The 27,753-nt window shown below is 40.2% G+C and overlaps 1 protein-coding gene and 1 pseudogene across 1 annotated transcript in view; both read right to left on the bottom strand.

Annotated features, from left to right (window-relative positions):
• LOC148855367 (Ribosomal protein S5 family protein) overlaps nt 1-24,541 on the bottom strand; it is a 29,847-nt gene extending 5,306 nt beyond the window's left edge. Inside the window, exons 1-3 of the mRNA XM_088984404.1 lie at nt 24,320-24,541; nt 23,564-24,142; nt 22,760-23,289 (exon numbers count right to left, since the gene is read on the bottom strand). Coding sequence (XP_088840530.1) covers nt 22,760-23,289; nt 23,564-24,104 — 1,071 coding nt within the window. The 5' untranslated portion in view covers nt 24,105-24,142; nt 24,320-24,541. The remainder of the gene's footprint in view (nt 1-22,759; nt 23,290-23,563; nt 24,143-24,319) is intronic.
• LOC148855368 (cellulose synthase A catalytic subunit 4 [UDP-forming] pseudogene) lies at nt 11,426-13,237 on the bottom strand (annotated as a pseudogene).
• Nucleotides 24,542-27,753: the final 3,212 nt, after the last annotated feature.

Raw genomic sequence — 27,753 nt, 5'->3', positions numbered from 1 at the left:
CCAAGGTCCAAGAAGCACCCAATGACAGTAGAAACAGGGTGTTGTTTCATTCCAAAGACGGTAAATCAGGTTGTTACGGACTTTTTTGAAGACTGTGCGACAGAGGAAGAAAGTAGTTCAGAATCAGATTTGAAAGGCTCCTCAAGTATCAGAAGTGTGGATTAAAAAAAAAAAACTCAGTATTGTTGAGAGCTTACACACCGAGATGTTATTTTTGGAAAATGATGACTTTGAAATTACAGACTCAGCTCAGAAGAAGCATTATCAACTGCTCTCTTTACCCAAGGAAATGGTGTTTACAGCAGCCATTATAGAGGAGAGGCAGGGGATACCGGTTCCTAAATATGCTCCAAGTTTGCTAGAGCAGTACGACACTGATAGAGGACTAGAAAAACAAGGCACATCTCGGTCACTGATCACAGAGTCATCAATCAGGGGACAACACCTAAAGGCAGATTCTGATGCAAGGACTAAAACAACATTGATTGAATACAATGGAAACCCGCAGTCACTTCTTTTGGAAGGATTAGTCGTGACCTTGCCCCCACGTGTTGTCTCTCAGGAGTAATTGCCCCCTTCCCACAACCTTTCAGGTAATATTGTTAATTTGTTATCTGATACTGATGTGGGTTTTGTACCTAGAACAGATACCTATGCAGCTCAACTTGAAGCGGCAGCCATGGATGGAAAGGATTTAAGTGGGGACAGGGAGGGCAAAGAACAAGAGGGAGAGGTGAGAAAAAGAAAATCCCAGGAAGAGGAGTTAGAGAAGATTTGGGATCAGGTCTGTATGTATTTGGAGGAATACAAGAAAAAAGAGGAAGCGGCAGGAAAATATGAAGCTCAAGAAGTTTTAGTAAAAACAGGGTTTCAAAGTAGCAAAAAAGTTGGGGATGAATCAATCCTGGGAAAGATGCAGGAGGAGGAATTAGAGAGGATTTGGGGACAGATTTGTGTTCTCCTTGAGTATAGGCAAACAGAGGAAACATTAGAGGAAAATCAAGGAATAGTGGAAAGGCGGATCATAACAAAAGCAGTCTTAAGTAGATCTGGAACAATAAACAACCGAAGGGAGAAGAAAATATCAGAGGTGGAAAGGTTGATCTCAGATATAGAAGGAGATTTAGAATTTAGCAGAAGAGGGGAGAGAAGGAAAGCCTCCAAGTAGGGGCCTGATCTCAGAGGGGGATGCCAATTCTCTTATCCCCATGAAAATCATCAGTTAGAATGTGAGAGGACTGGGGAGTACCAGGAAAAGAAAGCTAATTAAGGACCTCCTTAGAAGGGAAAGGCCGGATATAGTGATGCTACAAGAGACCAAATTAACTGATATTGATAGAAGATGGGCAAGAAGCATTTGGAAATCTAGAGGAATAAGTTGGGTTTCAGCACCTTCTTGAGGGTGGAGAGAGGATACGGTGGAGATTTTGGAGGAGCTAATAGGTAATTTTTCAGTGTCATAAAAATTCAGGATGGTAGAGGATGGATTTACTCAAGCACTAACTAATGTGTATGGACCAAGCAATTATAGAGGAATGAGTGATTTTTGGGAAGAACTTTATGGGATTCAAGGGCTTTGGGATGGTCCGTGGTGCTTTGGGGGGGGGGGGCGGTATTTCAATGTAATTCGATTTACGAATGAATCAAATAATCCCCAACAGGTCATTACAACCAGAATACAAAGGTTCAATGACTTCATTAATAACTGAGCTGAAGGAACTCCCATTGCTGCAAGCTCTCTATACTTGGTCCAACTTTCAGGAGACACCAACCTGCTCCAAGTTAGAAAGGTTCCTTTTTAATGAAAGCCAAGAAAACAAGTGGGAGAACTTGATAACAAGAGCTCTACCTAGAGCCACATCTGACCTTGCCCCATTGGCTTAGGATAAGAGCCGTTTAAGCAAGGACCCCAACCCTTTAGGTTGAGAAATGGTGGCTGAATAACCTGGATTTCGTGAAGAAGGTTGAGAAATGGTGGCTGAATAACCCAGATTTCGTGAAGAAGGTTGAAAAATGGTGGAGAGAAGACCCAAGGGGAGTGAAGTGGAAAAAGGTGAGATTTCATAAAAAACTAAAAAGTTTAAGAGCACATCTAAATGACTGGAATAGGGAGCATTTTGGGAAAATAGAAGAAATGAAATCCACTTTGATGACCTAAATAGAGGAATTAGATGCGAAGGAATCCCAAGAGTCGTAAACTCTCAAGATAGAAATCAGAGATGGAAACTAAAAAGACATTTTGAGAGAAGAAATTTCTTGGAGACAGAAGTCTAGATGTAGGTGGCTCAAGAAAGGAGACGGGAACACTAAATTTTTTCATGAACTAGCCAATGGAAGGAGAAGGAAAAACCTAGTTTTCAAATTGGAAGTGGATGGACTAGTCCTTGATTCCCAAGAGAGGATATCCAATTGTTTCGTTGACCATTTCAAATCCATCTTAAGGAGGCCCCTAGATCCTAGAGTGGAGTTGGAAGGTGTGACTTGGCAGAGGCTTCCATAAGAGAGTAGAAATTGGCTGGAAAGGAATTTCAAGGAGGAAGAAATTAGAAAAGCTGTTTTCTCCATGAACCGATCTAAAGCACCAAGGCCAGACGATTATACAATGGCTTTCTTTCAAGATTGTTGGGACATAGTCAAAGAAGATTTGATTGAGGTCTTCAAGGAATTTGAGGATAATTCAGTAATTAGTCGTGGAATTAATGCTACTTTTTAGCCTTAATTCCCAAAAAGAAAAAGGCCAAGCATCCAATGGACTATAGACCTATTAGTCTGGTGACTAGTGTATACAAGATTGTGGCTAAGGTCTTATCTTTGAGGATTAAAAAGGTGCTTCCTTGTCTTATCAGCCAAGCCCAAGGAGCTTTTGTTCAGGGGAGATAAATAATAGACCAGATTCTATTAGCAAATGAATGTGTGGAGGAGATGAGGAGATCAGGTTGTAAAGGTTATGTTTGTAAACTAGATCTTGAAAAAGCATACGACCTAGTGGATTGGGGATTCTTATTACTTGTGCTAAAGAAGTGTGTGTTTGGGGATAGATGGTGCAAATGAATGTCTGAGACAAAGTGATTCCATGTCACCTTTCCTATTCACTTTAGTTGTTGATGCTTTCAATAGACTCCTCTCATAAGCGGATAGAGTCGGATCCTTAAGAGGGTGGAGAATAGGTAGAGATAGAGTTTCAGTAACCCATCTTCAATTTGCAGATGACATTATAATCTTTTGTGAAGGTTGTGATCCGATGGAGGTAAGGAATTTGAAGGATTTGATAATTCACTTTGAGAGGGCCTCAAATTTGAAAATAAATTTTGAGAAAAGTTGTTTTGTGGGAATACATTTAAACAGAGAGGAGATGGAGTCTATAGCAGCCGTGTTAGAATGCACTTGGTCTTAGTGTCCTCTATCCTACCTAGGACTTCCCTTGGGCGCAAATCCAAAGGAAAGTAGTTTCTGGAACCCGGTGGGGGAAAAATTCGAAAAAAGATTGGCAGCTTGGAAGAGGAACTATATTTCCTTGGGGGGTAGAGTTACTTTGATTAAAGCAACTTTAGCCAACTTGCTTTTATACTTCCTGTCAGTCTTTAGAATTCCTAAAAGGGAGGCAGAGGTTGGAAAAATTGATGAGGGACTTCTTATGGGAACCTGGGGAAGAGAAAAAAGACCACTTGATTAGGTGGGAGGTGGTGAGTCGAAGCAAAAAAAGAGGCCTAGGCTTAGGGAATGTGGTGAGTAAAAATGAAGCTCTTTTAGGTAGGTGGCTTTGGAGGTGGCCCTTGGAGAGGGAGAGGTTGTGGTATGAAGTAGTGAAGAGTATCCATGACTGTTCTGAATCAGGTTAGGATGGGGGGGTATCCCGATGGGCTTTGCTCACAATACCTTGGAAGGCTATTTCCGGCATTCTCCCAAAATTCATCAGATTTGTAAGGTATGATGCCTGTTTTGGAAACTCCATTTTTGGGGAAGACATTTGGGTCAGCATTCAACCCATAAAAGAGCGTTTTCCTTCTCTGTATTCCATCTCCCTCTTTAAAAAGAAACCCATTTCATGGTTTCTTCCCCCCCCCCCGGTTTGCCCTTTGGCTTTAAATTGAGATTTTGGGTTTCAAAGAGGGTTAAGGGAAGAAGAACTTCTTTGCTCTAACCACTCCTCTCAGGTTGTTCCTATTAAAGTGGTCGGGTCAAGGCCAGTTCCTCCTAAAATAGCAGTGTTCTATTGGAAAGCCTATTTGGGTAAGATCAATACGGTGGAAAACTTGCAAAAGAAGAAACCTTACTTGTGTTTGTCCCCAAATTGGTGCTTTATGTGTAAAGTGAAGGGTGAAGACTATAACCATCTGCTGATATTGTGTTCCTTTGCTACCATTATTTGGAACTAGGCTATATCATTATTTGGGTGCAGGTGGAACTTGCCTTCTGAAGTAAAGTTGTTCACTCCGGCTGCCTTTGGGAGATTAACAAAAAGAGGGAAACTAATGTGGAAATGTCTCAGAGCTGCTACCTTGTGGACATCATGGGAGGAGAGAAATGCTAGAATATTTCAAGAAAAGGAAAGAAGTCTTGTTGAAATTAAGCAATGCATATTGACAAGGACATTCTCGTGGCTGAAATCTTCACACTTGTTGTTAGATAACTCCTTTGATGACTTAAGGAGAACTAGGCAGTAATGGTTTCCATAGTCTGCACAAAGAACAAATCACAAGCTGAATGGAAATCCCCACCAGATGAAGTGGTAAAATTAAATTTTGATGGTAGCTGCCAAGGTAACCCAGGGCCATCTGGAATAGGAGGGATCCTAAGAGACAAAGACAGTAACATGTTGTCTTTATTTTCAGGACCAGTGGGTGTTGGTGATTCCGTAAGGACAGAGATACTAGCAGCAGTACAAAGTATACAGATGGCTAGTCATATTGGAGTGAATAATTTGATAGTAGAAGGGATTCCAAGGTAGTAGTGGGCTGGTTGACAAATCCAGAAACAGTTTGTTGGGGCTACAGGAATCTGTTAAAGAAAGTTAAATGGCTGACAAGAAATATGTCAGACAGGTTTCAATGGGTCAGCAGATCAGAAAATGCAATGTTTGATTCTCTGGCCAAGCAAGGGATGTCAAGGGGAGATCTGTTTTGGGCCACTTTATAATTGTGCTTCAGGCTTGTATATGTTCAGTGGTTATAGTTCAGTCCTAGGGGGTGGTAACACCTCGTGCCTCCTCCTAGGCTGACTGTATTGTTGTTATTTGAATTAATAAAACTATTCTCATTTATCAAAAAATATATATATATATAGGTATCTGCAACTCATCAAGTAAAGACCACAGCCACATAGCCTTTGGCACCCCATGGGTCATAGCTCTATACTCAGCCTCTGCACAAAAATGAATAAAAGAAGGAACAGCCTACTTCTTACTCTTCCAAGACACCAAATTGCCTTGCACAATAAAAATGCACTGTCTTGATGTCAATCTCCTATCATGTAGAGAACCAGTCCAATCTGCATATGCAAAGACCTCAACCCTCACACCAGAATGCTGTAAATATAGTATCATCTTGCCAAAATTCCCTTTCAAATATACAAAAATCCTCACTGCAGAAGCCAGATGGGATCTATGTGGGACATGCATATACTGACTCACTACACTAACTACATAAGCAATATTAGAACAAGTCATACGAAGGTAGAGTAGCCTATCCATCAACTTCTAATGCATACCATGATCTAATAACAAATCCCTATCTATAGCATAGATCCTTTGTTTGGGCTCAATATGGGTACTAATAGCTTTCACCCCTAGCTTCCGAGACTCCTTGAGAAGATCCAAAACATACTTTCATTGACAAATATAGATACCATGCCACCTCTTTCACAATAAAATATTTAAGGTTTTATTTTGAAGAGTAAAAAGAAATATTTCATTAATCATTAAAAGGAAAGTTATAATCTGAGAGGTGTCAAGGTGATGTGATGCCCCACCAATACAAATCAACTATGAACTACTTTACAGAAAACTCTTCAGCATTACAAGCTCGATTATCAAGTACATTCCAGAAGTTCTCCCCCAAATCTGATCTGTTAACCTTATCAAAATTTGGGAGCCCCAATAACCAATCCAACACTAGTTTTCCAACCAAGGACACTAGCATTTCAATATTCTTGGACTTATTCTCAAACAACCTCCTATTCCTTTCATTCCAAATGACCCAGCATTAAACAAATGGGATGCAGCTCCATACTATCCTTGCTCTCCCGCCACCACTGAATCTAGGCCAGTAAGAGATTATTTCTGCTGTAGATCTTGCTGAAATACTCTGACCCCAAAAAGGAAGGAATAAAATTTGCAATCTTACACGAGTAGAACAAGTAGCAAACAGTCACTTCATCCAAACATCATAAGTAACAGTAATTTACCATGCTGAAACCACTACTTTTTAAGTGATCTGAAGTTAGGATGTTGTCCAAAGCTACCAACCATGCAAAAGCTTCCACTCTAGGAGGAACACAGGATTCCCCCAAACACCTTTTACTCAGTCTGAGTCCAGATGATCCCTTACCAAAGCCAAATAGAAAGATTTCACAGTAAATTGTCCATCCCTACTCTCTTTCCACCACAGCCCATTGCTTGAAGAAGTTGAAACCTTTGTTTGCTGAAGCCTTTCCAGCAGCAATATGCATTCTTCTAGTTCATGATCCAACAAGAGTCTTCTAAATTTAGGGCACCACACTACCTGATCACCCCTCACCTCAAAACACTGATCAACCCTTACTTCATGTTCAGCCATCCTGTATAACCTTGGGCACATCTCACTCAGCTTCCCTACTTCACACCACTCATCCTCCCAAAATCTTACCCTTGTTCCATCTCAATGTTTTAAAAGAACAAGGGGCAATTTGCACCCGAGGCACAAAGTGCAAGGCGAGGCGCATGCCTTTTTGAAGCATGGTGTAAAAATTATAAAAAAACGCCAAAAAAATCAAAAAGAATGTCGAAAAATTCAAAAAATGCAAAATAAAATCAAAAAATATTAAACATAATAATAATAATAAATTATAATTTTAAATTTTAAATAAATGTTTTCAAAGACCTATTATCTAAAATTAAAATACATAAACATAACATGTAAAGCATACTCAAATGAAAATATAAAAATAAAATCAAACATATAAAACATTTTCAAGCATGTAAAACCCATAATCTCTTTTTTTCCTCAATTGCATTACTTCAAGTAGCTAATATGATATAAAACATATTGCATTCCTTTCCTGATTCCACGCACCCTCAACCACGCCTCTCGAGGCAAGCCCAAACAAGTCTATGTTAGGGTTTCAAATTCTTAATGAACGCCCTGTTTGCTAATGTTGTTCGTTCATTCATCCTAATAAAATATCTTCTTAAAAAGCAATTAAAATTATAAAATCGTTATTTTTTGTGAGAATTAAGAATTTAAAACCCTAACATAGACTTGTTTGGGCTTGCCTCAAGGGGCATGGTCGAGGGCCTGACCAAACCACTAGGTTCAAAATAGCAAAACAAAAAACTCTGAATTCTCTGAATTCAATACATCCTGAGGTGTGCCTTTTAAATCAATACATCTCCCACCTTGAAACTAACCAATACTCTGAATTCTTGGTTGAATCACATTATCCCTTTCCAAATACTCACCCCATAAGAATTTGAAACCTCCCTCGATTTCCACCCAATCCTCACCATCCCACATTTCCCAACTACTACCCTCCGCCAAAGAAACTCCCTCTCCCTCTCCATTCTCTAACTCAAAGCTCCACAGCTATTTACCTAAGAGAGCTTTGTTAAAGATTATTACCCTTCTAAATCCCAGCCCACCCCCTTCCTTTGATCTACACACCTCGCCCCACTTTACTAAATGGAACTTCTTATGACCCCCAACTCCTTTTGAAAGAATATCCCTCTATAATTTCTCTATCTTGTCAGCCAGCATAGATGGAATCTTCAAACAATGAAAGGTAGAAGACTTGAAGGGACATTCCTAATGAGTGCGATCTTGCCCCCCATAGAGAGTTATTTTACTTTCCACCTCTCTAGCCTACTCTCCACCCTTTCTACTATTGGTCTCCAAACCCCTACTACAGATGCCTTAGACCCCACCAAAAGACCCAAAGAAAGAAAACGTAACCCCCCAATCTAGCATTCAAAGACAGTAGCAAACTACTCCAAACCCTCTCTCCTCACTTCCCCCACTCCATTAGTCCAATTAACAGGCTCTTTGCTAGTTTAACTTTCAAACAAGTTAGCATTTCAAAGTTGGCTAATATGGCCCTTAAACTCAGCACTTGGTCCACCAAGGCATCCAACCCAGTTGAGCACCCTTATCCATAAGCAGATTCAGCACCTCCATAATTAAAACAAACAAAAGAGGGGAAATTGAGTCCCCTTGCCACAACCCTTTGGATGCTTGAAAGAATTCCAAGGAAACTCCATTAGGATCTGTTTGGTTTGTGGGAAGATTTGGGTGGGATGGGAAAGGATGGGATGGGATGGGTTGGGATGGGTTGGGATGGGATGGGATGAGATTGAAAAGTGTAAAAATTTAACTTTCCATTGTTTGGTTTTACAAGGGAAAATAGTAGGAAAAGTGCCCAACACAAAACAGAGTCCACCTCCGCATCCTCATTTTTTCCATCTCATAAGCATCGTCATGATGAGCAGAGGAAATGAAGCTCTACTTGTTGCGTCCATTGTTGCGAAGTGCTGCTTGAAGATGGCCATCATCATCATTTCTCTACCTTCACAGTACCTTCTTCTACCATTTCCGCCTTTGCCACCACCCCCGTTAAAACCATACTCCTGCCATCATACCCACCACTATGTCCACCGTAACCATCCCTCCTACTTCCCTGAAACAAGATCCACCGGGGCTGGTCACCATCGCCCGAGGTAATAGCGGATTCATCGGGGCTGGTCACCTGAAATAAGATCTCTGAAATACTTACATCTTCAGCGGTATCAATCACGGATTCAACCTTTTCTCCCTCAGCAACGCTCCAAAGCCCTTCATCCCGTTGAACCATTTCACAAACTCCAGTTGTTTTGGTACTCTTGAGCCATGGATCTGATCTTAACTTTGAACAAAATGTCCAAAAAAAACGTCAGAGATCTGACCGTTGGGACAAGTAAAGGTTGAAGAAGAATCTCTCAAAGGCTCTATTTGAAAAGGCCCAAGTTATTTTCACGAGATAACTCACTAGGGTCGCACTGTTTTGGTGCAATCCTGATTACACGATTTTGGGATCCCGCATCCCATGTTTTTCCCATCCCATTCCCCTATTTCCCTCAAAATACAAGAGAAAAGGGAATTTTTTGGAATATTCCCTTTTTCTTATCCCCATCCCACAAACCAAACGAAGCCTTAAGGAGTACAGAGAAGGAGATAGATGAGAAATTGGCATACATTAGCTTCTCCACTTTTCCCTAAATCCCATCAATCTTTACATCTCCTCCACGAAACCCCACTCCACATGATCGTAAGCTTTCTCAATATCAATCTTGCACACCAAATCAGGTCTCCCGCTTCTAAGCCTAGAATCTATCACTAGCCACAAGCACCCCATCCAAAATCTGCCTTCCTTCCACAAATGCCATTCAGGTTTCTCCTACCATCTCATGAATTATTCCCCTCAACCTCTTGGACAACACATTAGCCAATAGTTTATAAGGGCTGCCAAAAAACTTATTGGTCTGAAATCTTTTATATTCACAACCCTATCGCTTTTTTTAATTAACGAAATAAAACTAGCATTAGGTCTTCTGTCTAACTCTTTAAAATCACAAAACTCCTAGATCATCCACACAAAATCTTCTTCCAAGAAACTCCAACTGGCTTTTATAAAGTTAAAATTAAATCCATCTGGTCCGAGGGCTTTATCCCCATTTGTCCTCTTCAAGGCTTCTTTGATCTTTGTAGTCTCAATCTCCCTCTCTATCTAGTTTGCTAAAATATCACTTAATTTTCTAGGCTCCAACCCTCCTAGAGCCACCCAACTCCAGCCCATTTTCCGAAAAAAGTCCCTTGTAGAAATCTACCACCTTCCTTTGAATCTCCTCCCAAGTATCCACCAAATCTTGCCCCACCTAGATTCTTGAAATAAGATTTCTCCTCCTTCTAGCATTTGCAAATGCTTGAAAATATGTTGTATTTTTATCCCCCTTTTTAGCCAAATTTCCCTTTCCCCTCAATATTATTCTCTCCAACTATCCTTCCAAACCCTTCCTCTCCAATTGAGCCTCTCTCATAAAAACCCCTTCTTCTTCAAATCTATCTAGCTTTGCCATCTTCTCCAACACCTTCATATTCTCTATTCTCCCAAAGACCTCTAATCTCCTCCTTCAATAACTACAGCTTTCTAACCAGCCCAAGCCTTATTGAACCCTATACGTGCATACTTCGTTACTTCTCCGCCCACTCTAGAAAACTTTGGCTCATGCAACAATACATTTTAGAATTTGAAAGGTCTAGTTCCAATCTCAGCAACAAAATTCGTTAATAGTATGGGCTTATGACAACATGCTTAAGATCAAGGTCTCTTGCACCACTTCCCCCACATAATCCAACCAGTCCCCTAGGAATAAGAATTTATCCAACCTTCTATGGGTTGCCAATACCTGCTCATTCAACTAGGTAAACCTTCTATGGATATGCTTCTATTTCCATATTGATTCCTACAAATTAAGTTTTCTCCAAGTACATCCAAATTTGCTATTCTTTGGGAATACTCTATTAACAAGGACAAACTAACCACCCACATCTCTTCATTACCCTCACCAGTCACCAAAGAGAAAACTATTGTCAAAAAATTCACCATCCTTTGGGAGCACTCTGTTATGGGCCCGGGAATAGGATCTCGTCACGGGTTGGTCCACGGGGAAAACCTCCTGTTTTCCCTTGTCCCTTCTTGATGAACCTACCTTGGTGCCTTTGGTGATTTGTTCAAGAGATCACCAACTCTCCTAACTCACTTCTTTAACTGAATATTCGATATCTTTATTGACTGATAGCAGCTCCTTAAATAGGAGATTACAAGAGTCCTAATCTTAGGGAGTCTCCTTGCTGAATAGGGAAACTTCCAATTCTATCTTGCTAAGGATAAGATAAGCTAATCCTAATCTGATAATAAGATAAACTAATCCTAATCTGATAACAAGATAAACTAATCCAATCTGATAACTTACTAACAAGATAAGATAAGAACAATAGAATATAATAAGAACAAGCAAAATGAGCTAATCTAATCTAGATAAGGCTGTTGTTGCCGAACTGGGTAGGATAAGCATCACTGAATCCTTGCTGCTGCTGGCGGTGGGCTCGGGGCCTGTTGCTGCCGGCGGCAATGGTATGTCTTCCCGAGGAAGGCGTCCATAACATTACTCCCCTCCTGGACTACGAGCTTGTCCTCAACCTCAAAAGCTGGATATGTGGCCTGGGAACTCTGCCAATGGGAGCCATGTGGCTTCGGCCGATGGTAAATTACACCATTCTACCAAGACTTTAACAGCAGCACCAACAAAGAGCTCACCAGTATCATCAGGAAACAAGTTGCATAAGATGTTGTTCTGAGGTCCTTCTTGAGAGCCATCAATCCCAAATAGGGGGCCCCATGAGCCATAACCATTGTTAATGGCATCCGATATTCCAGCAACAACTCCAACCATGTTCAAGATAATCAGTGTCGTAGGAGGAATGAGAAGTGTAGTCCATTTGAAGATGTACAGTTCACCAAACTCTGTATCATCTGCAGCCTTTGAAGTTACAGTGAAGTTGGTGTCAACTCCTGCAAGAACTTTAAGAAGGCCTTGGAAGATGGCAAAAAGATGAGCTGAGACACCTCCTATCACCCAGAATTGTTTATTGCACCACCAATCCTGAATGCTAACACCGCTCCATCGAAGCTCAAGCACACCAGTGGCTATGATGGACAGGAAGAGGGCAATGAACCATATGCTAGCAAGATTATTCAGAGTGGGAATGATGAACTTTCTAGTGAGAAGACAGACAGCAGGAATGATGCAGTAGGCAAGCAAAGGAATGGAAGTTAAAGGGTAAACAATGGTGTTAGTATAGGCCAACCTCTCTAACCATTTTAGTTTTCCTCCATAGCCATACCATAGAGGGCAATGCCGACTAAGGAATATCTCAACTGATCCAAGAGCCCACCTGAGAACTTGGTGCAGACGATCTGAAAGATTTATAGGAGCTGAACCTTTAAATGCAACAAGTTTAGGAACACAATACACTGACTTCCATCCTCTGCAGAGCATCTTGAACCCAGTCAATATGTCTTCTATGACTAAGCCATAAATCCATCCAAGCTCTTTTCCCCATTCAGTTTTCTCTTCATAGCCACGGCTAATAACATGAATAGCCTCCTTAATGAGGGTTGTGTTGTTGGTACCCTCAGGAAGACCACCTTCTTCCATAAGTGTTGAAGCAATGAAGACAGGTGACTGTCCAAACCTCTTCTCAAAGTTTTTCTAAGACATGAGAGATGATTTCTCTAGCCCATCGTATCCTTCAAGCCCTTCTTCAATCTCTTCAAGATCAAGGATAGGGGCAGAGCCTTTCTTGGAATAGTCCTTTGCCATCACTTTCGTCTTCTTGCTTTCAAACCCTCCAAACAAACTTCTTTCTCCCTTCTTTGATTTCAACTTTTTCCTTGATCCACCATAACAACAACAACACCAAGAAGGCCAGCAATCACAAGTCATCTTTGGTTTCTTTTCAGACACCAGTGGGTCATAGCCATACAATGCTTGCCTGTTCAAGACACAACCAGTTCCAATGTAGACTGGTCCTTGGATCCCATCCAAGCCTTTCTTGTTGATATCAAGGAACACTATATTGCGATTAGCGTATCTATCGTGGCGATCAATACCGTCGAACCCCTGTGGAAACTGGACATAACTTAGCTTCTTTCCAAGCTGAGGGTCCATCAGAAGGCACATGGCTTCCCTTACAGCCTTGCTGTAAATCACATAAAATGGAGATGGCAGTAATTCTACTAAATTATGCTGCCTTAATTTCTTTGTATGTAGAACCCCTAGTTGGTGTTGGACAAGCAAGGATGCTTTCTTCAGAGATTTCGGGAGACTTGAAAGGAACTTCTTTCGGTGTGCAATGGTCTCCATAAGGTTTTTCTTGTGTTGCTCCAGTTTCTCATGAAGTTTGCAGAGTTCTTTTCGCCGGAAAAGCTCAAAATTAAGCCGCCTTAGCATCAGGTCATGTGCACTGTCTTTTGATAGTACAGATCCCTTAAATCTTGAGGGGCTGAACTGAAAAACTCTTCCTCAGGCACAAGTTCAATATCCGGATACTTTGACTTGAAATCTTTGCGCACCTTTATGGCTTTCCCAAAATGAATTTTCTCATACATCAAATTGTGAAGCTGCAATGTAGTGAAATCTACTGGTGCCTTAGCACGTTCTGTTTCTACTTTAACATGATCCTCTTCTAGCAATATAGAACGATTTACCTTATCCCGGTCATATGTCTGTTGATTCCGAAAAACTGCTCGCAGCGATACAGCCAGCCTAAAGGGTCTCCGTTGCCGTTGTACAACGGGAATTCCAGCCTGCTGTACTTGGGGATGACTGCGGCTACCGGGGCGACGACCTGCTGTTTGCCGAACAACTCCGTCAAGTCTGGTCGGCGTCTGTTTGTGGTTACAGCCCCTTCTAGATCCCTCTCCTTGTTAGAGAAATACGATTCCAGCAAGCGTCGCAGCTCCCGGACATCGTCTTTGACCTCACAAACCTCCACGCGGGTTTCCACGAGCCTATGCTCCAGTTCGTGGACCTTGGATGATAGCTGCTCCAGATCTCCCATGATGGTAGGCTCTGATACCAAGTTGTTATGGGCCCGAGAATAGGATCTCGTCACGGGTCAGTCCACGGGGAAAACCTCCTGTTTTCCCTTGTCCCTTCTTGATGAACCTATCTTGGTGCCTTTGGTGATTTGTTCAAGAAATCACCAACTCTCCTAACTCACTTCTTTAACTGAATATTCGATATCTTTATTGACTGATAGCAGCTCCTTAAATAGGAGATTACAAGAGTCCTAATCTTAGGGAGTCTCTTTGCTGAATAGGGAGACTTCCAATTCTATCTTGCTAAGGATAAGACAAGCTAATCCTAATCTAATAATAAGATAAACTAATCCTAATCTGATAACAAGATAAACTAATCCAATCTGATAACTTACTAACAAGATAAAATAAGAACAAGCAAAATGAGCTAATCTAATCTAGATAAGGTTGTTGTTGCCGAACTAGGTAGGATGAGCATCACTAAATCCTTGTTGTTGTTGGCAGTGGGCCCGGGGCCTGTTGCTGCCGGCGGCGATGGTACGTCTTCCCGAGGAAAGCATCCATAACACACTCTTTGCTCTTAATCTCTTTCTTGCTCTTGACCTCTTAAGTTGCATTTTGATCATTATGATCTTTTCAAAGCTCAAACCCTACAAACTGGATAATGGTCTAAACATGACCATGGTATTCAAGGCATCTAGGCAATTCTGGGCGACACTAGGGAACCTAGTTGCCTAGTCACCTAGACAATAAAAATTTTATAATATAAAAAAACTAACTTTTGGCTAGTTCCCTAGTTTTATATACCATTCAGCATGTATACTAATTGAAAAAAAAAATAGCACTTCTTTTATTAAGAACATTAAATTTCCTCTAAAAATGTGGCAAAACATCACATCTAAAAGATAAAAATCATTTGCATATGTTAATTTCATTATTGGGAAAATTCCTTATTAGTACCATGTGCTTTGGGCCTAATGCCATTTTGGTCCCCGAACTTCAAAATGCGATAATTCAGTACCTGAACTTTCAAAATGTGCCAATCCACTACCTACTGTTAACCAGCCATTAATTGGTATGCAAAAAGACACAAATGCACTTCAAGTGTCATCTAATTTTCTTTATCAACCCTCCAAGTGCCCAAATTTATACTGTATATTCTTATTACTTTAATAAATTCCCAGTTTTTAATTTTAATCCAAAAAACACCCAAACCATCCTAGAGGCAAAGGAACCAACCAAGAAGCCCACTTCAAAAAACAAACAAACAAACAAACAAACAGCAGAAGTTGTTGATAATTAATTCTGATGTATACTTTGTGAAGAAAAGTAGAAGACACTGAAAGGTTTCAGCAAGAGAGGGAGAGAGAGAAGGAGAAAAGAGAGTGGGATGAAGCCAGAATAGAATAGATCTGGCCGCTAACCCCTCTTTGTAGGGCGGCTACTTTAAGTAGTTGAATAGTCGCAACTTAAAAACATAAACTAACGGGCCTAAATCCCAATAACTTCCTAACTAAACAACTTAAAAAATAAAAAATAAATAACTAGGCCCAATAATTTGAAATCAGCCCAACTCAACACTCCCCCTCAAGTTGGGAGTAAATGCCACACATTCCCAACTTGCATAGATCATGCTCCAACCTGTTCCTTGCAACACCTTTTGTGAGAACATCAACAAGTTGCAAATCAGAAGCAATGTATGGAAGACAAACTTCCCCTAAATTCACCCATTCTCTTATGAAATGTCTATCCACTTCAATGTGCTTTGTCCTATCATATTGAACTGGGTTGTGGGCAATGTTAATTGCTGCCTAATTTTCACAATACAGCATCATAGGTTCTTTTGCCTCAACTCCAATCTCTCCTAATAAGGAGTGGATCCAGAGAATCTATAAAACTCCATGTGCCATGGATCTGTATTCAACTTCTGCACTTGACCTTCCCACAACTGTTTGTTTCTTACTTTTCCATGAGACTAGATTACCCCCAACAAGAGTGCAAACTCCTAATGTAGATCTCTTGTCATCAAGGCATCCTACCCAATCAACATCCGTATAAGCCTCTAACTTCAACTGTCCATGGTCAGGAAATAGTATGCCTCTGCTTGGGTGTCCCTTTAGATAAGCAAGAATCCTGTCAACAGCCTCCCAATGCTAGAATCGTGGGGCATGCATGTATTGACTCACCACACTCACTACATAGGAGATATCAGGTCCTGTCATACATAAATATAGTAGTCGCCCCACAAGTCTCTAATATCTCCCAATGTCCTTTACCAACTCACCTTCTGATGCATTAATTCTATGATTCTGATCAATAGGAGTACCGACTGCCTTTGTTCCAAGCTTCCCTGTTTCTTGTAGAAGGTCCAGAACATACTTCCTTTGAGAAATAAAAATTCCATGTTTTGATCTTGCAACCCCAATGCCCAAAAAGTACCTCAGCTCCCCAAGATCCTTAATTTCAAATTCTTTGTGTAGATTCTACTTCAAACTACCAATCTCACTTAGGTCATTTCCTGTGACAACAATATCATCCACATAAACAATCAGGACCGGCACCAGGGGCCCCTTCCACTTCACAAACAAAGTATGGTCTGATTGAATCTGAGTGTAGCCAAAACCAATCAAGGCCTTCCTGAACCTATCAAACCATGCTCTAGGAGACTGTTTTAAACCATAAAGTGGCTTGTTCATTTTGCATACCTTCCCCTTTTCAGCATCACTGTAGAAACCAGCAGGAAGATCACACTTCTTCTTGCAAATCTTCATTTAGAAAAGCATTTTTTACATCAAATTGAAATAAGGGCCAAGAATATGTAGTAGCAAGAGAGAGAAGGATCCAAACAGAAGTCATCTTTGCAACTGGTGCAAAGGTCTCTAAGTAATCAATGCCATAGGTTTGAGTGTACCCTTTTGCAAGGCCTTGTACCTTTCTATACTTCCATCTACCTTGTATTTAACTGTATAAATCCATCTGTCCAACTGTTTCCTTGCCCTTTGGTAGATCCACAATCTCCCATGTTTGATTCTTAATTAAGGCCTTCCTGCATAGTTGTCTTTCACTTAAGTTTGGAGAGAGCCTCATTGACACCCTTGGGTATAGACATAGAGTCAAGAAAAGAAAGGAAAGCTCGATAGGAAGGAGAAAGTCCACTGTAGGATAAGCTCGATAGGAATGAGCAGTACGCTTTCTCTTCCCTTTTCTGAGTGCAATAGGAAGGCCTAGGTCATCTGTAATGGGATTAGTAGAATCAATAGGAACTGAAACATTAGAGGGATCAAGAGGAATACCTGAATCCATGTCAACTAAATCTGGAGTCTCCAAGGAACCGATAGAAAGTGATGTGAGATAGGTGACATAGGAGGGTCAAACACAGGAGTGGACACATGAACTGGAACTAGAAGAGGAATAAACTACTCACTCACTTCCCCAAAACACTCCCCCTGAGAAGGATCCTTCGAGAAAAAGGATGTGGACTCAAAAAAGGTGACATCCATAGTAACATACTGACTCCCAGAGACTGGATCATAGTAGTAGTACCCTTTCTGATTTTCCGCATACCCAAGAAAAGCACACTTCTTTCCCTTTGGATTGAGCTTCGAGCGGTGAGAACCAAGAAAATGTGCAAAGCAAACACACCCAAAAACCTTGAGAGGAATGTGAAACATCTACCCCTCAGGAAAAAGGAGGTTGAATGGGGTGCTGAATCCAAGCATACGAGAGGGCACCCTATTAATCAGGAAGACTGTTGTGAGAATTGCATCACCCCAAAACCGAACTGGAACAGTAGATGTGATCATCATGCTTCTTGCAATCTCAACGATGTGTTTGTTCTTCCTCTCTGCAACACCATTCTACTTAGGATTGTAAGAACAACTGCTCTAACGGATAACTCCATACTCTAACAGATACGAAGCAAGGTTCTTTTCAAAATATTCCCTGTCATTGTCTGATCTGAACACCTTCACTCATACCCCAAACTGTGTTAGCACCACCTAATGAAATTGTCGAACCAAGGATGGTACCTCTTCCCGATATCTCATTAAGTAAATCCAAGAATACCGAGAAAAATCATCCACGAACAAAAGGAAATATCGATAACCACCCATAGAAGGAACATGGTATGGTCCCCATACATCAGAATGAATAACATCAAAAGTAGATAAACACCTTTTATTACTATCCTTAAAGGAATGTCTACAATGTTTTCCAATCTGACAACCTTCACACTCTAAACTGGACAAATTAACAAACTCATATAGCTTTGGAAATAAGAAGCGCAAAGAAGAAAAAGACAAATTACCCAAACGATTATGCCAAAGCATAATCTGACTCAGACTCTGACTCAATATGCCTACTAACATGATGAATCTGATGATGAGGAAGCACAACCAGGAGGTAGATTCCATTCACTTCACGACCACTCCCAATGGTCCTCTTTGAATCCAAATCCTGCAAAACACAATGGCCAGGAGAAAAAATCACTGAGCAATTCAAGTTCTTAATCAAACTACTAGCAGATAACACGTTAGTACTCAATCTAGGAACATGAAGGACAAAAGGTAGGTAAATGGAATCAATAATCTTGACAGACCCCTTCCCAACAATGGGAACATGAGATCCATTGGTTGTGGAGACTGTCTCTGCCAGAACAGAGTTGGTAAGAAGAGAAAATAGTGGAACTATGGGTCATGTGCTCTAAGGCTCCAGAATCTATAATCCAAAGAGGTCCCTCATTACCTGTAGTAGAAACATAGTTTGCAGTGGCATGTGAACTACCTGTATGAGCAAAGGAAGTAGAATGTCCACCACCAAAACCACCTGTACCTAGCTATCCACCTGTTACTAGATTAGGGTTGACTGTATCTCGCTGACTTAGGAACTGCCCATATCTCTCAAGTTCAGCCCTCACTGCAGTAGCTGCAACAGACTAAGGGGGCCAGGTACGTCACCAGTGACAACCATGTTAGCATTTCCCTTCTTGTTTTTAAGTCTATTCAGCGCAAGATGAGGATGAAGCTTTCAACAAGTATCTCTTGTGTATTTAGGCTTTTTACAGTAATCACAAATGAAATCCTTCTTATCTTCCTTCCCGATTTCACTGCCACCCCGATCTCCACTCTGTTTAAGTTTCGTAGTACTGACCATGGCTAATTATTCAAAACCAGAATTCTTCATCATCACATTCCTCCTACTCTCATCCCCTGATACAAAGGCATATATGCTTGAGAGAGAGTAACACTGTCCCTGGAAAGGATATGCTACCTTGCAATATCATATTCGGGATTAAGACCAACAAGAAATTCAAAGACCATACTTCTCTAAGAGCTTCTGGTAGATAGCTACATCCTTAGTGGTTTCCCAAACAATTGTCTTCAAATGGTCAATCTCCTGTCATAGGCTTTTAAGGGCCAAAAAATAGACAGAAATAGGTTTATCTCCCTGTTTGGTAGCAATAATCTGATTCCTCAACTGATAGGTCATAGCAACATTTTCACTCTATGAGTAGGTTTTTGCAACTCCATCCCATATTCCCTTAGTTGTATTTGCCCACAAAAAAAAAATTTACTTATATGGGGCAGCATCCAATTGCACAGCCAAGTCATTACCATATAATTTTCCTGTACCCACCGGGAGCTATTAGTCTCGAGTTTTACTTCCTCACCAATGATATACCCCAACTTCCCATGAGCACCGATGGCCATCTTTGCAGATTGTGAACATTCTAAATAGTTTGTACCATCTAACTTAACTGTAGTGATGGTCCAAGCCCCGAAAAGGTCTCTGACACCTCCTCCCGCTGGTCCCATTTCACTCCCGAGTTTGTTTTCAGCTCCGTTACCCTCCATAATTCTCAAAAAAGGGTTAGAAGGTCACTTAAGATGAAAGAACATGAAATAAATCCCTTTAGGTACCACAGACACCCTTCTGGTACCTCAAATGATCCTTCCACAAAAAATTCCCTTCCTACGGGATAGGAGAAGAGAGAGAAGAGACAGCCGCTCTCTCCAAAGACCTCCAAAAAAGGTAGGACTTGAACCGCCCTCTTCAAACTCCAAGGAACCCTAAAAAATTAGGGTGCCACTTCCTAGGTCAAAATTGAAGAGTCCTACAAAAGCAGGACTCTCCCCCTTTCTCCAGTTCTTCCTGAATTTGATGGAAAACGCTGGACCAGCTACAGGGTAAAACAGATACACCAAAAAATCCAAAAACTGGGATTACCTGAGATCTTCGATCAGCCTTTCATATCACCATGCAGTCAGCCAATCTAGGGCTGAATGATAGAGCAACTCAAGAAACCTTCGGCCTGCTCTGATACCAAGTAGAAGTTGCTGATAACTAATTCTGATGTATACTTTGTGAAGAAAAGTAGAAGACACTAAAAGGTTTCAGCAAGAGAGAAAGAGAGAGAAGGAGAAAAGAGAGTGGGATGAAGCCATAATAGAATAGATTTGGCCGCGAACCCCTCTTTGATTTATATACTTAAAATAAAATAATGAAAGAATACAAGAATGCCCTTAGTAGGGCAGCTACTTTAAGTAGCTGAACAGTCACAACTTAAAAACATAAACTAATGGGCCTAAAGCCCAATAACTTCCTAACTTAACAACTTAAAAAATAAAAAATATATTATTGAGCCTAATAACAAACAAAAACAATTATCAAAAGCGTAATCTCCCAAACTATTCAGCCATTACCACTCAAATAACTATTCCAAAAAGAATTTCCTCCTAATTATTCCTCCACCTAGTGGTGTCAATTGGACTGGTTTTGGTCCAATCCAGTCCAGTCCAATGTGAATCCATTACAAATGGACCTGGTCCAATCTAGTCCAATAAATATTTTGGACCAATCCAGAGATTGTCCAATCTATTCAAATTCCTGTTAATTTAGATTGGTTTCAACTCAAACTTGGTCCATTGACACCTATGTTCTTATCTTCTATCAATGGACCAGATTGGCTCGATCCAATATAAATTCATTATGGACAGACCAGGTCCAATCCAATATGTCATATTGGTCCGTCCAGTCCATCCAAATTCAATATGTCTTATTGGTCCATCCAATCCGTCCAAATGAAATTTGATTTGGATGGAGTCCAACCCAAATCCGGTCCATTGACACCCCTACTCCACCAGTTCTACTTCTGTTCCCAATGCTTCTTGCCCTGTCTGTCTCAATCACTAGCTGCAATTTCTCACATTTTCTTCTTTTAAAATGATCCAAAACAAGCATCAAATAGTCCACGCGATGTCTGGTTTCAGCATTTCACTACTTTGGCCATGACTACTGAACCACAAAAACAGGCCCTCCCAACACACCACCAAGGGAAGTCAAACAAGAGGCACAATATCAACCTAAAGGACTACATTTCCAGTCAAACCAAGGTACATTGTTTCTTTTCTATCTTTTCAAATGTTGCTATTGGATCACGCTCGTCATGGTACAACATTGGTGTGAGAGCGAATTTATTTGATTATCCATTGCTCTTCAAATTGATGTAGACATTTTTTTCTAACTATCGATTATCCATTATTTTCGCTTATTCAATGCTCCAGCTCTATCATTGCCTAAACCTAGTTAAACAAACAAAACCCTATAAGAGCAGAAAAAACACAACCTTGATGGTCGAATTAGAACTCGCCTAAATGGATTCTCGGAAATTGAATGGATTGACAAAGTGGTTTAAAAGTTTCAAAACTAAATTGTTGCGTTTTAAAGTTTGGGGACCAAAGTGACACTAGGCCCAAAGTACAAGGTACTTATCAAGAATTTTCCCTTCATTATTTTCAAATATAATACTACTATAATAAGGATTTAATAGAGAAATTTCATATCAATTAGCAACTAAAGAAGGTTATTAACTTTATATGATACATATTCAAGATGGAAAGTAAAATAGAAAAAACAAGGATGGAGTTTTTGTTTCATTTAATTAGAGAGAGAAAGAGAGAATACAAAAAAAAAACCTCTTTATAATTCTATTCTTTCTTTCTTTCTTTCTTTCTTTCTTTCTTTTTCTCTCCTCAAAACCCTTTGATCTTTTAAATTTCAATAGTAAAACATTAAAACAAAGTATAGTTGATATATATATATATATATATATATAATAAAATGTTTTAACACATACATTAATAAGATACAGAAATATAAATGATATTATAAAAGGTGCTCGCCTTGTCATTTTTGTCACCTAGGTGGGTGCCTAGCCTAGAAGGGCACCTAGTTGCTAAAAGTCAAGGCCAACTATGAACATGACTTCCAATAACCAATACTCATTCAAATGTACAGTGTACACTATCCAAGCATGTCCTTGCTGTTTGTATGGTTGATTATATAAGATAGCTACCATCTTCATGTACATTCCTTTCATATGTAAATGTAAATCCATAGCTATCTATTGCCACATGGCTTTATTATACATTCAGAACACAAGATATGCATGAAGTCATATGAATCACATACAACATAAAAGAAGGAAAAAATAGGGAAGGGAATAATGTTTATATGTTTCAGGCTTCTTGTCCTATTCTACAAAAAACTGAAATTGTTCAATGCCCAATACAAGAAGAACAAAACAGAAAAAGGGAAAGCTAAAAAACTTAAATATTTTAATGCCTCACAGGGAAGAACAAACAAATTATAGAAAAGGAAAAAGAATAACTAATGCACAAAATAATTGCATCAAATGATTCAAATCATGCTTGTACATTTATCAAATCATCAAACAAAGTTATTTGTGTGTTTCTCAAATTCCAACTCATTAATTTAGCCATCTATGATACCAGGATACCTGTACAATGGTGGTATATCATATCAAATATTTCATTTTTTAGTGTAAATTTCATATCAAATACCGTATATTTGTTGCATCTGGGTACATAGTTAGCAATACAAATATCAAGTATAACCTTAAATATTCACTAACCTTTCTGTAAAGAGGCCTCCGTTTCTTCTCAGTCAATGAGTTCCTCTCCTCTGCAAGGTCTCTGATTTCCTCCTCTAGAACCTTTCCCTTCTTCCCAAATGTGTGATCTAATTCTGCAAGCTTTTCTTCGAGTTTCTTATCAATGGCATTAAGTTTCTCCAACAATACATCATCTTTATCCTTTATATCACTAAAGTCTTCATCAGAATCTTCCCCCAACTCAGCCCCTTGAATCATTTGCTTTTCTCTTTCAAATCCAGCATGTTCTAGAAATTCAACAGAGGGCCCTACTTGTTGATGCTGGATAACTCCATAATTAGCAGGATTATTAGGATCATATGCCTCCTTCCATTCCACCATCCTCATAGCCCTATTTAGCTTTTGAAGAAGCATAAATCTCTCCTTTCCAGTGGCTTCTTTCAGACGGTTCATCATCTCCCCAATAACCCTGTACTCTAATGGAAGTCGCAAATGTTTCTGTTCAAATTTGTCAATTCTATTCATCCATTTGAATGCATCATCAAGTGTCTCTGTCAAGAAGGCACCCATGTCATCTACTAATAACACAACAATAATACACAAGGAACCCATGTTTTTTAAATCAATAAATTTTAAGGGGGTTAAAAGAGCATTGGCAATCCAATGACATATAATCTCACCATTTATATAAAGAAATATCAATCACAGTTATTCCAGAAACAAGAAATTTGACACTGAATGTGCGCTAGTTCTCACAAATTGTAGAAACCAGTTGAATGATTCAAGCTAAGATAAACGCAAGGAATAGATATTAAAACCCATTACCTGCCTCGGTGAAGTTCTTGAGTAGTTCTTCATGTCTCTTGTACTTCCTCTCAAACTCATCCACTCGCTTCTTCACGGCATCAGGTGAGAACCTCTCATCGTCCTCACTCTCCGAATCTGTGGGCTCTTCATACATGTTAAGGTCTCCAGTATCCTTCAACCTCTCCTTCTCGAGCTTCTCAATCAGCGGCCCAACACCCATGTAGTCCTCTTCATCCTCGTCGTCATCGACTTCTATGCCAGCCCTTTTCTTTTCCTCTCTCTCCCTTTGCTTCTCCCTCTCGACTTCCGCGAGAAGCTCATGAACCACTCTCTCCGAGGAGACCGAGGAAACGGAGGAGAAGAACCGGTGATCAGATGAAGGAAATCCCGGAAAAGAATTTGCTATGGGTCTCTGAGAAGGAAGAATCTGGGGCTGAAATTTGGGAACAGAAGAACTCGTTCTAGATTGGTTAAGTAGAGGCATAATGGATCTTCGGAAGACTTGATTAGCACTGAAACGGGACCAAGTTCTCTGTGATATTGCTATTGCCGCGGCCATTGTTGTTACAGTGTATAGAACCAAAGGAAAGACTTCCACTACACCATGACAGAAATGAAAGAGATCATTTTCAACATGTATCCCTTTTGCTTGGATATTTAACACAGCGATACGAAGCAATATAAGTCGAAATAGTCGATATGTATCGACCAATAACAGATTAAAAGAAAGAAAACAAACGGAAGAAGAAGAGGGGAGAGAGAAAGAGAAATTACCTTTATCACATCCAATAGCGTCGCCGCCGGCGGTCTTTGACGTCGACGGCACTGCGTCCTCCCACTCTATTCTTCCTCTCTTCTACGGCCAAGTCGAGCACAGTAGTCATAGAGCCCAGTAGGGCTGAAGGCTGCAAACGGTATCCATTTTTCCGATTTCCATTCAGTTGAGGGTGACCCGAATTCGGTCCCCTTATAGTTGGATCAAATGGATCCACCTACGATGATCATGGACCGAGCCAAAGTTTTTATGGGCAGGAGATTCGGAGTCGAACCAAAGACAGGCTTTGCAGTTAGCACCAGTCACCAGTGATAAAGGCTATAGCCCAGATCCGAGATGGGCCGGGCCTGAACACCAAACTTAGAGGTCCAAGCTCGAAATTTCTGGATTGTGCTAAAAATGATCAACCATCCCGGTCCAATTCCGATTTAACTGGGCACTAGAAAAGCGCCGTGCTGATTGACTTTAAATTGGTATCTTATGTATCACAACTAATCAAAACCAGCGGGCGGGCCCTTGCGTAACTTGTGTTGCAGGGGCTAATGATAACAAATATGAAATTAAACTATGCAAAAAATAATAATAAAGCAAAAGAAGTGATAATGTAAATTAGTTGCGTTGCATGTAGGTATAGTCTTTGTATTTGTTGTTAAAAGTGTTCAATAACATAAATGCTTGTGTGTTGCATGATTCAGACAACCGCATTTAGATAACCAGCCAGGTTGTCAGAACAGCGCCATTTAAGCGAAATTGCGCAACCCCCCCATCTCTCTCTCCTCTTCTTCTTCATCTTCTTCTTCTACCCTTTGCTTATAATTGCAGTTGCCTTCCCTCTCTCTCCCTGCTGCTCTTTCCCTTTCTTTTGTTTCTTCTTCAATTCGTCCATTCCGCCACCACAGACCCTCTCTCTCCCTTAGTCTCCCTCTCTCTTCTTCTTCTTTTTTTGTTCTTTTTCCTTTCCCCTGTCCCGCCACTACAACAATTCGTCCATTCCTCATCTCCCGCACTCTCTAAACACACTCTCTCTTTTCTTATTCTCTCCACTCTCCCAAGATCTGGCTGATCTTAATCAGGGATAGGAATGGCAACGGGGCGGGTTTGGGGCAGGGCACCCTCTCCCCCATTGTCAAGATACTTTGCCCCGTTTCCACCTCATCCTCGATGGTGGGGCAGGTTCAAGGCAAGGCATCCACTCCCCATCGGGGACGGGTAATTCTTGAATTTTCCTCATTTTAAGGCAATTTCTTAAAAATTATTTATTCTGTGGATAATTTACACATACAATATAGGAATTTGGGGGTATTTTAGGATTGAATTATAATACTTTCGACGTACTTCCAAAATGAAATTGTGGGGTTCTATGATTTTAAAAATTTAGAAAAAACTTAGAGATATTTTAAATATCAATATTAAACCTAAAGATATTTTACTACATATTTTAAATATCAATGTTAAACCTAAAGATATTTTACTACTTTTACCTTCTAGTTCAGGGTTGGTTCAAGGAATTATATACAAAACCCATCCCCAGTTCGGGGAAAATGTATTTTACTAATTCAAATTTGTATTTTAATGCATTTATTGAATGGAATTAAAACAAAAATTAATATAAAAAAGTTAAGAAAATATTCAGCATGGGTTAATCATGTCAATTGTTGTTGGAGTATATATATGTGGCATTAATAATGTGCAAGAAATTAAACTAAAAAAATTGAATGAAATTAAAACAAAAATATAAAAAAACAATAATAATACTGAGTAATAAGTACGAACGAAATTAATAACTTCACGCATAACTAATACAAACATCGATAAAGAAAAATGTGAATTAAATTAAATTAGGCTGTGTTTGTTTGAGGTGTAAAGGCAAAACTCCATCGGTGTAAAAGAAGATAGGCCCAATATACAAGTGCAAAAAATGAAACGAATAAATGCAGCTTTTACACTGCTCTGCGTTTGGAAGAATAGTGTAAAATATCAATGCATTTCTGTATGCGTTTGGATGAACAGTGGTGTAAAACTACACCCATGTATCGATGACAAATAAGATTGCCAACACTATAGTAACTAAGAGATGAAGAGATGAAGCAACAATAATTAATTATATATTTATTTCTGTTGCTGTTGTTTTCATGGAGCTTTCTCCCTTACTTCCTGTGACAAATTCGTCACAAACCGTGTGGTTAGTGGTGTCGGAGTGTTAGTATATAAACGCGTCTAAGGTCTAACCCAATTCGTCAAACTCAATTAATGCACAAAGCTTTGTATCCTCCACACATGTAACTACTTTTGGTTTAGTTGCAATCTATGCATCTTCCGTTGAGCATCTTCAACATTGGAAGATTATTCCATTGTAACAAGCGTCTTCCACTGTAACAAGCACATGTTATCAAACCCAAACACACGTCGGTGACCCAAGCATGTGTTATCAAACCCAAGCTCTAGGATTGTAAAGCCAAACTACGAAGGAGATATTCCTCCTTCAAACACTTCTCGTATTCCTCTGAGCGTCTTCGACAAGGTCACCTACAACACCCACGTAGCTGTAATCTCTGTGTACCGACCACCAATCCCTCCAAATGCGACCATAGAGCAAGGCATCGACAAGCCCCTAGCAGAGTACAGAGAGTGGGCTGGCAGATTAGGAGCAGACAAGGGTGATCCTCTCATTCTGCTCAAAGACCATGGCGTCAATTTTGTGGAAGCATCGGCTGACTGCATGCTCGACCAGACCATGCCCTTCAAGCCATCGCCAGCTTTGCTAAGCCTCCACCCCAGTCTCAAGGAGACAGAAGCCTTGCTACAGGTTCAATTCACAAGGTTCACTTATGGGTCGTTGGTGGCAGGGTTTACAGCCCATCACCTAGTCGTTGACAACCATTCCAGCTTGCCGGGGCATCGAGATGAGCCCTCGTCCCCTGCACAACCACGCAATGTTTGCTCCTCGAGACCCTCCTCTGATCAAGTTCGAACACAGGTGTGGAGTACATGAGCAAGGAAGTTCACCTAACCCAACTAGCAGAAAGGCGGTGAGAGGGCTTGCGAAGTGCTCGACGGTGAGAGAGACGATCAGATGAGACGAAGACGAAGAACCATTGGCTTTACACCTTGTTTACTTCAATGGACTTTTACATAAAAAAAAAAAAAAAAAAAAAAAAAATCGATGTATAAAATACATCGATAATCGAGGTAAAACAAAATCAGAAATCACTTTTACACCGATTTTCAGTATATTTTTACATCCCATCCAAACGACTGCAAAATTAGATCGGAATGTAAAAATACACTGAACCGGATTTTACACCCCATCTAAACGCAACCTTAGGGAAAAAAATAATAACCACCGGCGACCTAAACTCACCATTATAATTTGTCATTTTAAATTTGTACAGTTTAGGTGACACGTGTATGTTCCAGCAAGCACCACCACCCT

Source organism: Nelumbo lutea, chromosome 4 (assembly GCF_056320005.1).
Source record: "Nelumbo lutea isolate HS-2025 chromosome 4, American lotus-T2T, whole genome shotgun sequence".
In the NCBI taxonomy this organism is placed as follows: domain Eukaryota; kingdom Viridiplantae; phylum Streptophyta; class Magnoliopsida; order Proteales; family Nelumbonaceae; genus Nelumbo; species Nelumbo lutea.
The sequence above is the reverse complement of the archived record's forward strand: the minus strand, read 5'-3'. Positions and strand labels throughout refer to the sequence as shown.